This window comes from Hyperolius riggenbachi, chromosome 5, assembly GCF_040937935.1.
Source record: "Hyperolius riggenbachi isolate aHypRig1 chromosome 5, aHypRig1.pri, whole genome shotgun sequence".
Classification (NCBI taxonomy): Eukaryota; Metazoa; Chordata; class Amphibia; order Anura; family Hyperoliidae; genus Hyperolius; species Hyperolius riggenbachi.
Window position 1 is genome coordinate 146,670,339 of NC_090650.1, and position 16,703 is coordinate 146,687,041.

General features: G+C 42.6%; 1 protein-coding gene across 4 annotated transcripts in view; it reads left to right on the top strand.

Moving 5' to 3' along the window:
• Positions 1–16,703, top strand: part of TPK1 (thiamin pyrophosphokinase 1) — a 763,520-nt gene that overhangs the window by 703,735 nt on the left and 43,082 nt on the right. The window contains exon 10 of one of the 4 annotated variants that reach the window (XM_068234506.1): positions 8,349–8,408. The exons of the other annotated variants lie outside the window; for them this stretch is intronic. Within the exon in view, the coding sequence (XP_068090607.1) occupies positions 8,349–8,374 (26 nt within the window). The 3' untranslated portion in view covers positions 8,375–8,408. Of the gene's footprint in view, positions 1–8,348; positions 8,409–16,703 lie in introns of those variants that run through there. 4 annotated transcript variants of the gene reach the window in all.

Genomic DNA, 16,703 nt, shown 5'->3' on the forward strand with positions numbered 1-16,703 from the left:
ACTGAAAGCTAAAGTGACTGAGCAAGCAGCTCTGTTTATTTTTCTGAAACTAAAGATTTTTTATTGCAGCTTCTTTTGGATGCTGGCTTAATTTTATGCTGCATTAATTTAAACAGCAATTCGCCATAGCGCCCCTTTAACAAGTTTGAAAATATCACCTAGGAGAAAACTCAGGTGAAAAAGTGAATTGCATATAGCCCCATGGCCCATATGCAATTAACTTTTTCTCCTGACTTTTCTCCTAGGTGATATTTTTACAACTTGTCATAAAACGCCTTCTAAGTCACCAACAAGCAAGAAAATACTCAAAATACATTTGATAGTACTTTTTCACCAACTTGTGGGTACTTTTACGATTGTAAAATTCTGAAAATTTAGTTTACAAAGAAAATAAAAATTATCTCCTAGGAGATAACTCAGGTGAAAAAATGAATTACATATGGGCCCATGTTTTCCATCATTTGGGGGTACTCCAACCCTCTCTTACACAACGCCAGTGCCTAAGGCCTGGTTCACACTTGCGGTTTGTGTGAAACCGGGCCGTGGGTCCGGGGGTGTCCGGGTCCCGTACTGGGGCCGTACGGATTCCTCAGGATCCGGTCAGGTTGCGGTCAAAAAAGTATCAGTTCGGCATCCGGAAAGTAACACTTCCGGATTGCCGATACTGTACTTTAAACAGGCGCGGCAGCACAGACAGGCATGGGGGGGGGACAGCGCACACAGTGCACACAGTACAGGACAACAGCCCACAATACAATAATAAACATACCTGGGCTGTTGTCCTGTCAGTGCTGCCGTCTCCCCCCCATCTGTCCATGCCTGGACCCCCCATGTGGCAAAGGACGGGTGCTGTAAGAACCCGTTCCTATTGCCAGTGTGATGAGAAACTTCAGTTTCTCATCACTTCCTATGGTGCGGGGAAAATGGTCAGGTTCCGGGTCAGGTGCAGGGGCCGGAGCTTGCGTTCAGGAATAATGCTGCATGTTGGAAAAATCCGCAGACCGGATCCGGATCCTGACAGACGGACGGGTGTGAATGGATACATTGAATAACAATGTATCCATTCACATCCGGGTCCATTTGTACAGTATACGGTGCATTCCGGGTCCAAGGAAACCGGACATGGAACGCAAGTGTGAACCGGGCCTTAGGTGGTGGGCGTGTGTGTGTGTTGGGGGGAGACATGTTTTTATAGCTGAAGGGATATCTAAGACAGTGATAATGCCATAGAAAAAAGTATTTGTATTAAAGATTTTTTTTCCAGAAGTGATTTCCTGATTTAAAATGATGCTACATGGACTGGTAATGGACTGTATTTTGTACATATTTTTTTTCTGTAACTGACTAACTGTAACTGAAGCAGAAATGCTCTAGATTCCTGCCAGATGAAAGATTTTACTTTTCAGCTGCAGCTGTCACATTGTTGAAATCAGTTAGCGCTGGAAGAACAGCTTAGACCTGATGATCAGTCTGCTATCAAAAGTTTTACACCTCTTCGCTGTCTAGATAGCTGCAGCATACTTACAGGCTTCAGTTTGTCAGGAAAGTGTCTCAGCTAGTAAAGTAGTATTGTGGAGATTTTTTTCACACATTTCTGAGTTTTTGTATTTGGCTGTTAGTTCCTGAATTTTTTTTTTTTGATTATGTGTCATTTATTTAATGTAAAGTCTGGTGGGCTGAGTTCTCTATTAATATCCTTGTAATTATTGGGAAATCTAATACTGAGATCTGCCCCTGGCAGCTCCCTTTGCTGCCCTTTGTAGATTTGCATTTTTTTCCTGCTTTATGTTTAAGTTGTTAATTTTGCTTTTATGCATGTTTCTGATGTCTTCTAAGATGAATGTTTGCCTCACAGTGCTAAGGCTTCTTTGGCTCAAGGCCAATATGTGACATTGTCTACTTGGAATAGGTGTGATATACTATTTGAGGTTTCTACATACTGCTACAAATATGCGTGTGATATACTATTTGGGTAGGTTTCTACATACCACTACAAATGCTCTAATTTCTTATGTATATGCAACACTGACTCTCATAACATTTACATCTCCAATCTCACCTTAGATTATGGTGTGATCTCCCTCTTGGGCACGACTAAAAGAGGGAGAGCACTGGATTAAATCCTAGACACAATGATAAAATACAAGAAAAAAAACACAGAATCCATGCTCTTCACTTTGAGCAAGGAAATGTAAATATGTAGTAGGGAGGAACTTAAGGGGGTCTGTCAAACAAAACCGCAAAATCAATTAACCCACTCCACACCCGTTTGTAAATGCTCATGCAAATGCTTTTATAGAAATCAGTCACACGGGAGCCAACGCTTGGCTTGAGGCTAGGATTTAACCCAGCGCTCTTCCTATTTTCTTGTCCGCATGCACACGGCTTATGCTAATGTGTGTATGTTGCACGTTGATGTAGTTTGTTAGCTCCCTTTTGGGATTAGTTTGATGCACTATATATCCCAAAGAGGATGGCAGTATAAGTACTCCTAATCCTTACATAGGTTTGACACAATGGGCTCTATTCACAAAAATTCTCATAAATGGCTTATTTATCACCTAATTGATAAAAAATAACCTTTCAGCACATTTATAAGCAATATAATCACTCAAAGTAAGTTGTTCCTGATTAAGTTTATTTCAATATTACTTTTCTTACCTTGGTGAAAAAGCTTTGTGAATCATGCCCATTAGAATGCTTGCGTGTTTGAGCTATGTGATAGGGCCGGAGTTAGGACACATACAAACATGGTGTATGTGACTACGCAAGAGAATTTATTCTTTTGTAACAAAGAGAACACTATAGTGGGAAATTAGCCCGATACTGAGGAGAACACTATAGTGGGAAATCAGCTTGATACTGAGAGGAACGCCATACAGTAGAGGGAAATCAGCCTGATACTGAGGGGAACACTATAGTGGGAAATCAGCCTGATACTGAGGAGAACACTATAGTGGGAAATCAGCCTGATACTGAGGAGAACACTATAGTGGGAAATCAGCCTGATACTGAGGGGAACACTATAGTGGGAAATCAGCCTGATACTGAGGAGAACACTATAGTGGGAAATCAGCTTGATACTGAGAGGAACACCATAATGGGAAATCAGCCTGATACTGAGAACACTATAGTGGGAAATCAGCCTGATACTGAGGGGAACACTATAGTGGGAAATCAGCCTGATACTGAGGGGAACACTATAGTGGGAAATCAGCCTGATACTGAGGAGAACACTATAGTGGGAAATCAGCCTGATACTGAGGGGAACACTATAGTGGGAAATCAGCCTGATACTGAGGAGAACACTATAGTGGGAAATCAGCCTGGTACTGAGGAGAACACTATAGTGGGAAATCAGCCTGATACTGAGGGGAACACTATAGTGGGAAATCAGCCTGATACTGAGGGGAACACTATAGTGGTAAATAAGCCTGATACTGAGGAGGACACTATAGTGGGAAATCAGCCTGATACTGAGGGGAACACTATAGTGGGAAATCAGCCTGATACTGAGGAGAACACTATAGTGGGAAATCAGTCTGATACTGAATGAGGAGAACACTATAGTGGGAAATCAGCTTGATACTGAGGAGAACACTATAGTGGGAAATCAGCCTGATACTGAGGAGAACACTATAGTGGGAAATCAGCCTGGTACTGAGGAGAACACTATAGTGCGAAATCAGCCTGATACTGAGGAGAACACTATAGTGGGAAATCAGCCTGATACTGAGGAGAACACTATAGTGGGAAATCAGCCTGATACTGAGGGGAACACTATAGTGGGAAATCAGCCTGATACTGAGGCGAACACTATAGTGGGAAATCAGTCTGATACTGAGTGAGGAGAACACTATAGTGGGAAATCAGCCTGATACTGAGGGGAACACTATAGTGGGAAATCAGCTTGATACTGAGAGGAACACCATAATGGGAAATCAGCCTGATACTAAGAACACTATAGTGGGAAATCAGCCTGATACTGAGGGGAACACTATAGTGGGAAATCAGCCTGATACTGAGGGGAACACTATAGTGGGAAATCAGCCTGATACTGAGGAGAACACTATAGTGGGAAATCAGCCTGATACTGAGGGGAACACTATAGTGGGAAATCAGCCTGATACTGAGGAGAACACTATAATGGGAAATCAGCCTGATACTGAGAACACTATAGTGGGAAATCAGCCTGATACTGAGGGGAACACTATAGTGGGAAATCAGCCTGATACTGAGGAGAACACTATAATCAGAAATCAGTCTGATACTGAGTGAGGAGAACACTATAGTGGGAAATCAGCTTGATACTGAGGAGAACACTATAGTGGGAAATCAGCCTGATACTGAGGGGAACACTATAGTGGTAAATAAGCCTGATACTGAGGAGGACACTATAGTGGGAAATCAGCCTGATACTGAGGGGAACACTATAGTTGGAAATCAGCCTGATACTGAGGAGAACACTATAGTGGGAAATCAGCCTGATACTGAGGGGAACACTATAGTGGTAAATAAGCCTGATACTGAGGAGGACACTATAGTGGGAAATCAGCCTGATACTGAGGGGAACACTATAGTTGGAAATCAGCCTGATACTGAGGAGAACACTATAGTGGGAAATCAGTCTGATACTGAGTGAGGAGAACACTATAGTGGGAAATCAGCCTGATACTGAGGGGAACACTATAGTGGGAAATCAGCCTGATACTGAGGAGAACACTATAATCAGAAATCAGTCTGATACTGAGTGAGGAGAACACTATAGTGGGAAATCAGCTTGATACTGAGGAGAACACTATAGTGGGAAATCAGCCTGATACTGAGGGGAACACTATAGTGGTAAATAAGCCTGATACTGAGGAGGACACTATAGTGGGAAATCAGCTTGATACTGAGGAGAACACTATAGTGGGAAATCAGCCTGATACTGAGGCGAACACTATAGTGGGAAATCAGCCTGATACTGAGGAGAACACTATAATCAGAAATCAGTCTGATACTGAGTGAGGAGAACACTATAGTGGGAAATCAGCTTGATACTGAGGAGAACACTATAGTGGGAAATCAGCCTGATACTGAGGGGAACACTATAGTGGTAAATAAGCCTGATACTGAGGAGGACACTATAGTGGGAAATCAGCCTGATACTGAGGGGAACACTATAGTTGGAAATCAGCCTGATACTGAGGAGAACACTATAGTGGGAAATCAGCCTGATACTGAGGGGAACACTATAGTGGTAAATAAGCCTGATACTGAGGAGGACACTATAGTGGGAAATCAGCCTGATACTGAGGGGAACACTATAGTTGGAAATCAGCCTGATACTGAGGAGAACACTATAGTGGGAAATCAGTCTGATACTGAGTGAGGAGAACACTATAGTGGGAAATCAGCCTGATACTGAGGGGAACACTATAGTGGGAAATCAGCCTGATACTGAGGAGAACACTATAATCAGAAATCAGTCTGATACTGAGTGAGGAGAACACTATAGTGGGAAATCAGCTTGATACTGAGGAGAACACTATAGTGGGAAATCAGCCTGATACTGAGGGGAACACTATAGTGGTAAATAAGCCTGATACTGAGGAGGACACTATAGTGGGAAATCAGCTTGATACTGAGGAGAACACTATAGTGGGAAATCAGCCTGATACTGAGGCGAACACTATAGTGGGAAATCAGCCTGATACTGAGGAGAACACTATAATCAGAAATCAGTCTGATACTGAGTGAGGAGAACACTATAGTGGGAAATCAGCTTGATACTGAGGAGAACACTATAGTGGGAAATCAGCCTGATACTGAGGGGAACACTATAGTGGTAAATAAGCCTGATACTGAGGAGGACACTATAGTGGGAAATCAGCCTGATACTGAGGGGAACACTATAGTTGGAAATCAGCCTGATACTGAGGAGAACACTATAATCAGAAATCAGTCTGATACTGAGTGAGGAGAACACTATAGTGGGAAATCAGCTTGATACTGAGGAGAACACTATAGTGGGAAATCAGCCTGATACTGAGGGGAACACTATAGTGGTAAATAAGCCTGATACTGAGGAGGACACTATAGTGGGAAATCAGCTTGATACTGAGAGGAACACTATAGTGGGAAATCAGCTTGATACTGAGGAGAACACCACAATGGGAAATCAGCCTGATACTGAGGGGAACACTATAGTGGGAAATCAGCCTGATACTGAGGGGAACACTATGTAGTGGGAAATTAGCCTGATACTGAAGAGAAAAATGCTTATCTAGTAAGTTACCATGAATGGATATTTGAGGTTCAGTTTTACATTTTTATCAACACTGGTGCTTTCTTGTAACTTAGTAAGATATGATATGCATTGTATGAATACAGTAAAGTGTGGCCCATTAATTAAGCATCCGCAGCATGCATCCTACGGTTATATACACATGTTCAGCCCATTATATGGCCTTAACCACAGTCTGCCTGTAAAACAAAGATGCTCCGGCTGGCTGTGGGTAAGCAGGCTCCCAGGTTTTTTCCTTCTCATGCTCGGCAATTCACCCCCTCTCCCTTCCCTTGCTCCTTTCATGTCCTGAGCACCATTTTTGCAAAGCGAAATGTATTGTGATACAGGTAGTCCAATGAATGAGATAGGGACTGTAAGTTTGTTCTTAACCTGAATCTGTTCTTAAGTTGGAACATTGTTCCATCTCTGTCCCCTGTACCTCCTCTGTGCCTCCAGTGTCCCCCTCTGTGTCACCTCTGCCTTCTGTACCTGCTTGTACAAGTTTAAAAGCCATTTTTTCTTTGAATTTTTTTTAATTGATTTTCTCAAAAACTACAAATCCAATTTCAAATACATTTTTTGACTTGTTACCATGGAAACACAGAATCCATGCCGTTCATATCAGTGGGTCGTTCACAAGTCGGGCATTCGTAAGTCGGGGACTACCTGTACTTTATTGGGATTTGTAGTCCCTCTCACATGCCGACATATCCACGTTGATTGCTATATATATTATTTAGGTTTTGCTGGGACTGGTAGTTCCTTGGAATTGTTTGTTGGTGGTCATATACACTCTTCATTAGGTGCATATATTGAACTATCGTTTTATACACTGTTTTATTTTACCAATAATTGTGGATTTCTTGCTGGTCATGTGGTAGATGCAATCTGACATCTGGTCATTGCACAACTTTGTATAATTTTTCTAAGCTGATCCGCCTGTGACGTATTATATAAGAATAACATTGTGGTATATACCTAGATGCATATATATATATAATATATTGTACATGCCCTTTATTGTACCAAGCCCACACTGCCATTTTTTGACTTGTTGCTATTATGCAGCCTACCCCCCTATTTTTATGTTGTTCCTTGTTGTTTCTTGTGTCAGTGTTACAGTTTTGTACGTGATGATTTTAATCAGTATTGTTCATATGTAATAACGTTTATACTTTTTCAATTTATGCCTTCTGATGCGTTGTGAGATACTTTTCTCGCTTTTTGGTATACATGATTGCTATATATCTCTAGATACGCACAGATTTAGGCTCTATCGTTATATAATTATGCAGTGCTCTCTGGGCTTTTTGTTTTTTTCACATGTTAAACATATGATATCTTCACTTATGTAAGGAACATGGGGACAGCACAGAGTTTATATTACTACAAACATGTTTTATACGATTAAATATAATAGGCATATTTTACCTATGTGCAATCAGCACATTTAAATCATCTGAGGATCCCCTGCAATGAATTGCTTCTGTTTTGCAGAATTTTGCAGGGATCACTGATTGGGAGGATTTTGTCTGCTTTTCCCCTGTCTTGTTTGATGTATACAGAGGCTGGATAGTTTACTGGTTAAGAGCTCTGCCTCTGACACAGGAGACCAGGGTTCAAATCTTGGCTCTCCCTATTCAGTAAGGAGACCTTGGACAAGACTCCCTAATGCTGCTACTGAGTGCACCTTAGTCTCTGCAGCTCTGGCACTTTGAGTCTGCCATGAGAAAAGTGCGATATAAATGTTCTGTGTCTTGTTTATACAAAACTAAGCTACAGGCGGTTGTGTCTGTAGGAAGCTTACGGTATATATGATAGACTGAATTGTGTATGCTCATGTCAGGTAAAAAAAAAAGATCTTTTAAGGATCCAATGGTTCCCAAGTGAGCAGTAAAAAAACCCTGTGCTCGAGTAGCTTGAGGCTTCCAATATAACCTAACACATATATTTGTCAATCCTTCCTATAATAAAATATGTTGAAAGAGCGGCTAATGCACTGAAATGTTGAAAGAACATGTAGTCTTCTGGAACCAAACCTACAGTTCGATAATGTTTATATACATATTCTTGACAGGAGCTCAAAAATGTGTCCGAATTTGATCAGCTGTCATCTCAAGAGAAGGATTTTCACCTCCTGAGCTGTCAAACATACAGCCATGCTTCTTATAATAAACCACTTGCCTGCAAACTCACTTCTGATAAAAGACTTAATTTTTTTTTCATTTGTAATGGCTTGCATGACCAAAGGGAAAATACAGCACTATGCTCTTATCTTATTCCAGCTGAAAGTAAAAATCAGTATTTCTGTGGGCACCGTAAAAAATGGCTTTTAGTTTTAAGACCTACATTATGCAGTGATTTGTTATAGTTGATTAAAGCTTACCCTGTCTAATTTCTGTATTATGCTGCAACTACTTACCTGTATTATACTTTGCAAGACAAAGCTTCCATCTTTTGCAAAGAACAAAAGTGGCATGCTAAGAACATTGTTATAGGTTATTACACAGCTATTTAATACATTATATGTCATTAGTAATGTGTCTTTGTGCCCTTGCTCAGACTATTCTATATCACTGCTATGGTTTCTACTGTATGGTTAGGTTCATCTTGGTGGTGGACCTGCACCAAAGATTAAACTCCTAGATCAGAGTTGTCTACAATTGGACTCTCTGCAGACATGTAGGAAAAGCAGAGAGACAATCACAGAAGCAAGAAAGAAGGTGATAAGAACTCTGGGAACTCATGTCCATGTATACCGTTACCTTATTACCAGATCAAGAGTTATTACCTGCACAACCCCCTGGTCTGTTATTAGAAGTCTACTATACATTCTCTGATTGGAACCCTTTTCCAATACACATCCAAGTCTAAATTATGAAAGGGGGGAGGGGGGGTTGCGCATCCCTAAAAACATGCTGCAATTGACTGGTTATTCGCTCAGGCATGCACCACCCTCCATTAGGCAGAAAATGCATACCCTGCATCCAAACAATGCTACATCTATTATACAATGGAGGAATTTTGGCTTCCACTATAGTTTGCATGCAAAGTATAATATACTGGACACTTGCGCCACGGTGAGGCAGACCTCCGGGCAAGTGGCCTAACCTAAATTAACCTCCTGAGCGTTACGCCGTTTAGGAGGTTTTGTCAATTTTTGCCCGATTACTAAAAAAATGTTCCTAATAGCTGTAAATCCTCTAGCTAGCACTAGGCTAGCTAGAAGAAGTCTCCGGCACCCTTTGATCGCCGCCGCTTCCCCGTTTATACATTACCCAGCCTGGATCCAGTGATCGGTGCAGCCTCCAGGGACAGCTCCGGTCTTCTCTATTGGGAGGATCGCACATGACTTCATGACGTCGCCGACGTCATGACATCATGCGCAAACCCGTTCCTCCCCATAGAGAGACCGGAGCTGTGCTGGAAGGCTGCGCGATAATAATCGTAATGCAGCAATCTTTCACCAGAAAATAATCGTAATGCAGCAATATTTCACTAGAAAAAAAATCTTAAAGTGGGCAGCGTTTCAACAGAAAATAATCGTAATGTATCAATGTTTTACTAGAAAAAAATCGTAGTGTGGCCAGCGTTTCAACAGAAAATAATCGTAATGCACATATATATAGTGCGGCATTTCACATAACTAATCAGTGTCCTCTACACATGCCTATACAGAGTCTTTTCACCAGGCTTATGTGCTGGGCTGGCTGAACGACCTGGTGGTGATGTTATGCTGGTTGGCCTCCCAGGTGATGCTGTGCTAGCTAGCCAAGCTGGTGATACTGGGCTGGCTGAGCTGGTGATACTGTGCTGGCTGACCATCATGACTGGCCTATAGTTGCCATGCTGGCCACCTTGGTGATGCTGCACTGTACTGGCTGGCTGTCCACGCTGGTGATGTTGTACTGGTTGGCCTCCCAGGTGATGCTGGGCTGGGCTAGCTAGCCAAGCTGGTGACGCTTTCCTGGGCTGGCTGAGCTGGTGATACTGTGCTGGGCTGGCTGAACATCATGACAAGTTTTTTAACTTGCACTACTGGAAAACAGAAAAGGACCTACTAATTTCTTAGTAGGTCTATTACCATATGTCTATATGTTTATCTCATCATGTCACTTCAGGTATGCTTTAACATTGCCTACTAAGAGTGGCTTTAACCTCCTTGGCGGTACGCAGTTTCAGAGGCTGCTTCCACGGGAGGGATTTTTTTTAAATAAAATGTGATTTATATGTTTTAGCTAGCACTTCGCTAGCTAACTATGTCCCCCAAGTCCCCTGGCACCTCTCTTATCCCCCCCCCCCCCCCCCGATCGCCGCTGGCAATATTTACCCCTCCGCGATCCCTCGAGAGCCACAGCTTCACGATTCAGCTTCACTCGTCGCTATGGCGACGATCAGACATGACGTCTGACGTCATCGATGTCATGACGTCATGCGCAGTCCCGATCCTCCCCATAGCGAAGCCTGGAGCTGATTGGGAGGCTGCGCCATTGCGGGATGTTACGGTGGTGATCGGGGGAGAGCGGAGGGACTTGGGGGAATAGTGCTAGCTTAAGCATATAAGTGACATTTTATTAAAAAAAAAAAATCCTCCTGGGGCCATGTGATCCTCTGCGGCGGCTAGCCCGAGCTTAGCTCGGGCTTACCGCCAGGGAGGTTAACTGCTAAATTGTTGCTAGGGTCCGTTATTATTTGCCTTTACTCAGAATAGGGCATCCATGCATGCTCAGCTTTTCAATTTGCTTTCTTTAACCTATTTTGGTTTCTGGACGTAGAAACTACGTCCAGGAACCATGCGCGCTACCGCTAGCTCCCGCGGTCGATCGCACGCGTGCACGCGCGCTCCCGGCCCGCGGTTCGTTAGCCAGGCAATCAGTGAATCGGGCTATGGTGCCCGATCACTGATTGCTCTCCCCCGCTGAAAAAGCGACAGCTTCTCTCGGAAGCTGTGCTTTTTCTGGCTGTTCCCTCCCCGATGCGTCACTCTAAGCGTGTGTTACGCTTAGAGTGACGTCATGTAAACAAACTCATGGCCGCCATCTTGTGGCCAAAAAGTAATACTACAACTGAAAGTAAAAAAAAAAAAAAATTAACACACATTTACATTATAAATCTATTGTTTACCTCCCACCCTCCCAAAACTACTCAAATAAAATGTTTACTATAAAAAAAACAAAAAAAACATTACAATAAAATAAAAAAAAACATGTAAATATTTACCTAAGGGTCTAAACTTTTTAAATATCAATGTAAAGATGAAATATTTCTATATTTTTTTTTATTTTAAACTTGTAAATAGTGCTAGATGCAAAACGGAAAAAATGCACCTTTATTTCCAAATAAAATATTGTCGCCATACATTGTGATAGGGACATAATTTTAACGGTGTAATAACCGGGACATATGGGCAAATACAATACGTGAGTTTTAATTATGGAGGCATGTATTATTTTAAAACTATAATGGCTGAAAACTGAGAAATAATGAATTTTTCAATTTTTTTCTTATTCTTCCTGTTAAAATGCATTTACAGTAAAGTGGCTCTTAGCAAAATGTACCCCCAAAGAAAGCCTAATTGGTGGCGGAAAAAACAAGATATAGATCAGTTCATTGTGATAAGTAGTGATAAAGTTATAGGCTAATGAATGGGAGGTGAACATTTCTCACGTGAAAACGACGGAACGCGAATGGGTTAAAAACGTAAAAAGAAAACTGGCAAAAACAAAACTAAAACCCCTGTTAGAGACTTGCAAGATGAGTGGTTTCCTTTCTAACTATATTGTGAGAGTCCAAAGCAACAACTGCACAATTTACATGGAAACATCCTTCAACATTTAATCACAAGAAACCCCCTAAGAACACAAGCTGGGATAGTTTGCTAAATTACTTAATTTATCTTGCATTGAATATGCTAATGCACTGTCTTCTGCTGCAAATAATCATATCATAACTATGTCTACTCAACGCTGTGAAATAAATACTAGTTTATTTGTTAACCTCTTTCTTACTGGTAGAATGTTATACTGTACTGGTTACAGAACCCAGTTTACAGTTTTGTTTGTTAACCTGTCAGGGCCTGTTTACACCTCTGAGCTTTGAAATGCAGACAAATTTTGATGTATGGCCTAGTGCACACCGGAGCGTTTCCGCTGCGGTTTGCGATCTGCTTGCAGGTGCGGATCCGCTAGGGTAATGTATTTCAATGGGCTGGTGCACACCAGAGCGGGAGGCGTTTTGCAGAAACGCATACTCCCGGGCTGCTGCAGATTTTGGATGCGTTTCTGCCTCAATGTTAAGTATAGGAAAATCACAAACCGCTCTGAAAAACGGCACTTCAGAGCGGTTTGCCAGGCGTTTTTTGTTACAGTAGCTGTTCAGTAACAGCTTTACTGTAACAATACATGAAATCTACTATACCAAAGCCGCTACACGAAACCGCAAAACGCTAGCTGAAACGCTGCAGAAAAATAAGAAAAAGCGTTTCAAAATCTGCTAGCATTTTGCGGATCTCCTAGCGGTTTTTGGTGTGCACCAGGCCTAAGGCCTAGTGCACACCGGAGCGGCTCCGCTGCGGTTTGCGATCTGCTTGCGGGTGCGGATCCGCGTGGGTAATGTATTTCAATGGGCTGGTGCACACCAGAGCGGGAGGCGTTTTGCAGAAACGCATACTCCCGGGCTGCTGCAGATTTTGGATTGCGGATGCGTTTCTGCCTCAATGTTAAGTATAGGAAAACTGCAAACCGCTCTGAAAAACAGCACTTCAGAGCGGTTTGCCAGGCGTTTTTTGTTACAGTAGCTGTTCAGTAACAGCTTTACTGTAAAAATACATGAAATCTACTACACCAAAACTGCTACACAAAACCGCAAAACGCTAGCTGAAACGCTGCAGAAAAAGAAGAAAAAGCGTTTCAAAATCTGCTAGCATTTTGCGGATCTGCTAGCGGTTTTTGGTGTGCACTAGGCCTCAGAGGGTAATTCAGAAAGAAACAGCCTTTTTAACTGCCTTGCAAGGCACTTTTTCTGTGTAACTTGCAAATGTCAGGTTACACTCTTTACTCCCTGCACTGCTTGTAACGTGACTGCAAAAATGCTGGTAACTGCTGAGCAGCATTAAAGTGCATCTGAGATGAAAAACTAACTATAGCAAGAAACTTGTCTAAATATCTTATCTAAATTTTAGTTGGTTTACACAGTACATCTAGCTGCAAACAGCTTCAACAGTATATGATTATTTCTTCCTGTGTTCAAATGAGAGCAGCCATATTCTGCTTGTCATTACACAGGTAATCTCTGCATCTCCACCCCTCAGCCTGTGAAAACTCCATTCTCCTCTCCTCCTCTCTCCTCCCCTCTCCGCCCCCTTGCCTCTGAAATCTCGTGCATGCTTCAGCAAAAGCCTCCTTCTCCCCAGGCTGAGCTACCATGAGCACTTGCAGCATAGGACTCAGAATGCATAGACGCTAGAGGCGTGGATACATTCATTTATATGCAATAAGGTAATAAATTAATAAAAAAAAGCATTTGGGAAAGAATGGCCAATAAACTATATGTAAGGGGCAGCAAAATGAAGGCAGCAAAAGTTTGAAGACCCTTCTCCCCCAATTCATCCAACCTTCTAGGGGAAGAGTGTAATGCTTCTACAACAAAGGCATCGGAAAACCTGCAAAAAAGATATGATAAATGCTTAAACAAATGAGGTGATTATGTGGAGAAATAATCAGAAGATACAGCAGCTAAAATCAGTATTAAATGTTTTTCTAATTGATTAATTGAAAATGGCTTGTACTTAGCATGTATTTACATTAATCTCTTGAGGACTGCAGGGCTAAACCCCCTTAGTGACCAGGCCATTTTTAGTGAAATTGGCCACTGCAGCTTTAAGGCCAAGCTGCAGGGGTGCACAACTCAGCACACAAGTGACCCCCCCCCCCTTTTATCCCCACCAACAGAGCTCTCTGTTGGTGGGGTCTGATGGCTCCCCCCCCCCGTGTTTTTTTTTTAATAAATATTATTGTTTGTTGTTTTTTTTAAAAAACACTTTTTCTTTAAATCCCTTCCCTCCCTCCCTCCCCACAGCCAGCCAATTACTGTGATCGGCTGTCATAGGCTTTTGCTTATGAGAGCTGATCGTTCTCTTGTCCCCCAGGGGGACAGCCGTGCACAATGTAAATAGACGGCGATCACGCCGTCTAACAGTCTACCGAGCGAGACTGAAGGTGGGGCGGAGCTCCGCCCCCCAAGCAATAGATGCGAGCACAGCCTGCGCGCGATCTCCTGCAAAACAGAGCCCCAGGACTTTACGCCAATCGGCGTTAGGTGGTCCTGGGGCTGCCGCCACGGCCACGCCCATCGGCGTGACGCAGGCGGCAACTGGTTAAAGAGGATGGGTCATGTATAGTAGGTGCAGAACAATATGCACATAAAGCAAACACTGACTAAATAATTTATAATGAATAAACTATTTAATCCATTAAGATGTATACAAAAGTTCCTCTTTACTCATATCTTTTTATTTTTACGGTAATATAACTTTGTGAGGGTTGCGGTTTTGGTCAGCTAATAAAGTATTGAAAAAAAATTGAAAATCTGATGCAATGACTGTAGACAAAGCACTCTGTGGCAAGCCAGCCTGTGTAAATTGTAAGGCTATTTTGTCTTCTTATAGGAGCAAAATCAATAATGCAAGAAGTTCATATGGTTGCTCCCAGTCTTCTTTTTAAATGGACCTAGCTCCACCTCCCTATAACTGATGTCAGTAAGGTTGACCCCTGAAATGAAGAGTGGCAGCTATGAGACCTTTTCTTTCTCACCATAAAAATAACCTTCCCTAGTGTTTCCAAGTACTTCTAGTTTCATGCCGCTCCTCTAAGTAGTGCCATGTCCGCCCCACTAGAAAAGCCCTCCCCAACTCACAATCCCCCCATAGATTCCCCTAATAATGCCCATGCCTCTATAGTAGTGCTTTTACCCCTCACACCAGTAGAGAGAGGAGGTGCACAGGATCCCTGTTTCAGGTTCCCCCGGAGTGCTCAAAGCCCAGTATAACAGTTCCACCAAGCCAGTATAATGTATAGATAGGAGCGGCTGGGCACATCCAGTAAAAAAACCTTTATTTGTATAAAGTTAAAATGTTGACATCCACAGCAACAGAGTAGCAGGAGAGAGAGGGGTCAGCATGAGAAGAGGTTGACAGCTGTTTCGCACCCCACAGATGGGTGCTTCGTCAGGACAACAAGAGCCCCCCAACATCCCCCCTTAAATGCAGTACTTACGGAAATGCCAGCTGGAGGAAGGAGGACTCCATGAGGAGCGCACCCACGAAGGTGCTTTTACCCCTTCCCATGCCATCACCGTGCTCTCCACTCTGCCAGTAATAACATATCGTGCCACACTCCCCAGTGTTATGACACCATGAATAGTAGCATGTGTTAGTCTCCCAGTAATACCATAGCATTACTCTGTGGTGCAACGCCCACAACACATTATAGCCATGTACCCTTAAGCCCCATAGTATAGTGTCGATTCCAGTAGTTATTTTTTTTTACATAGCACCAACATCTTCTGTAGCGCTGTACATATAGTAGTACAAAACAATTAGTGGGGAACATAAATACACGAGAGGTTAAAAACTCTGTACAATCCGGACATCCAGCAATACAAACACAATGTCGATGAGACCAATACTGGTGCATGTTCATATAATAAATTACATTCAGAATAAGAGACACTAGGAGGAGGTCCCTGTTATTGTGAGCTTACAATCTAGAGAGTATGGGTTGGAGATATTATGGAAAGAGACACAAGAGATAGAGTATGAGGCAGTAACTTGCCAATGTTTCCTATAGAAAATTATAAGCTTGTTCGAGCAGGTGTGTTTTGAGAGAATGTTCATAGATTTCCAGGCTCGGAGCTGTGGGAGAGCGTTCCAAAGGAGCCGTGATGCTCGTGAGAAGTCCTGGGTGCAAGGGTGAGAGGAGGTGACTAAGATAGAGGACAAGAGAGTCGACTGGGAGGAGCAAAAGCTCCGGGTGATCTAGTATTTGGGAACTAGTGAGGAAATGCAAGAGATGACAACTTATAAAGAGCTTTGTGTGATAGGATGAGACGTTTACACTGGTCACATGTACTGTATGTCCCACTATTATTGGCATGTCTTCCCAATGTTGTTCACTTGCTTGTTCCATCACACACAGCGATGCAAGAAGGCATGCAAAGATATGTTATAGGTATCTGTAATAGTTCACTGCAGTCTCTCCTTCCATCTGCATCACTGTCTAGCTCTCTATCCTTGCTCCATTTCCTATCTCTTAGGCCCGATTCACATCGATAGCAGAGCAAAACAGACCTGATCCTAGCTGAGGTGAACAGATCCTATATTAATAGGAGGCTTTCACATTGCTCCATTGGAATAGATCCCTTTGGCCTTTTCTGG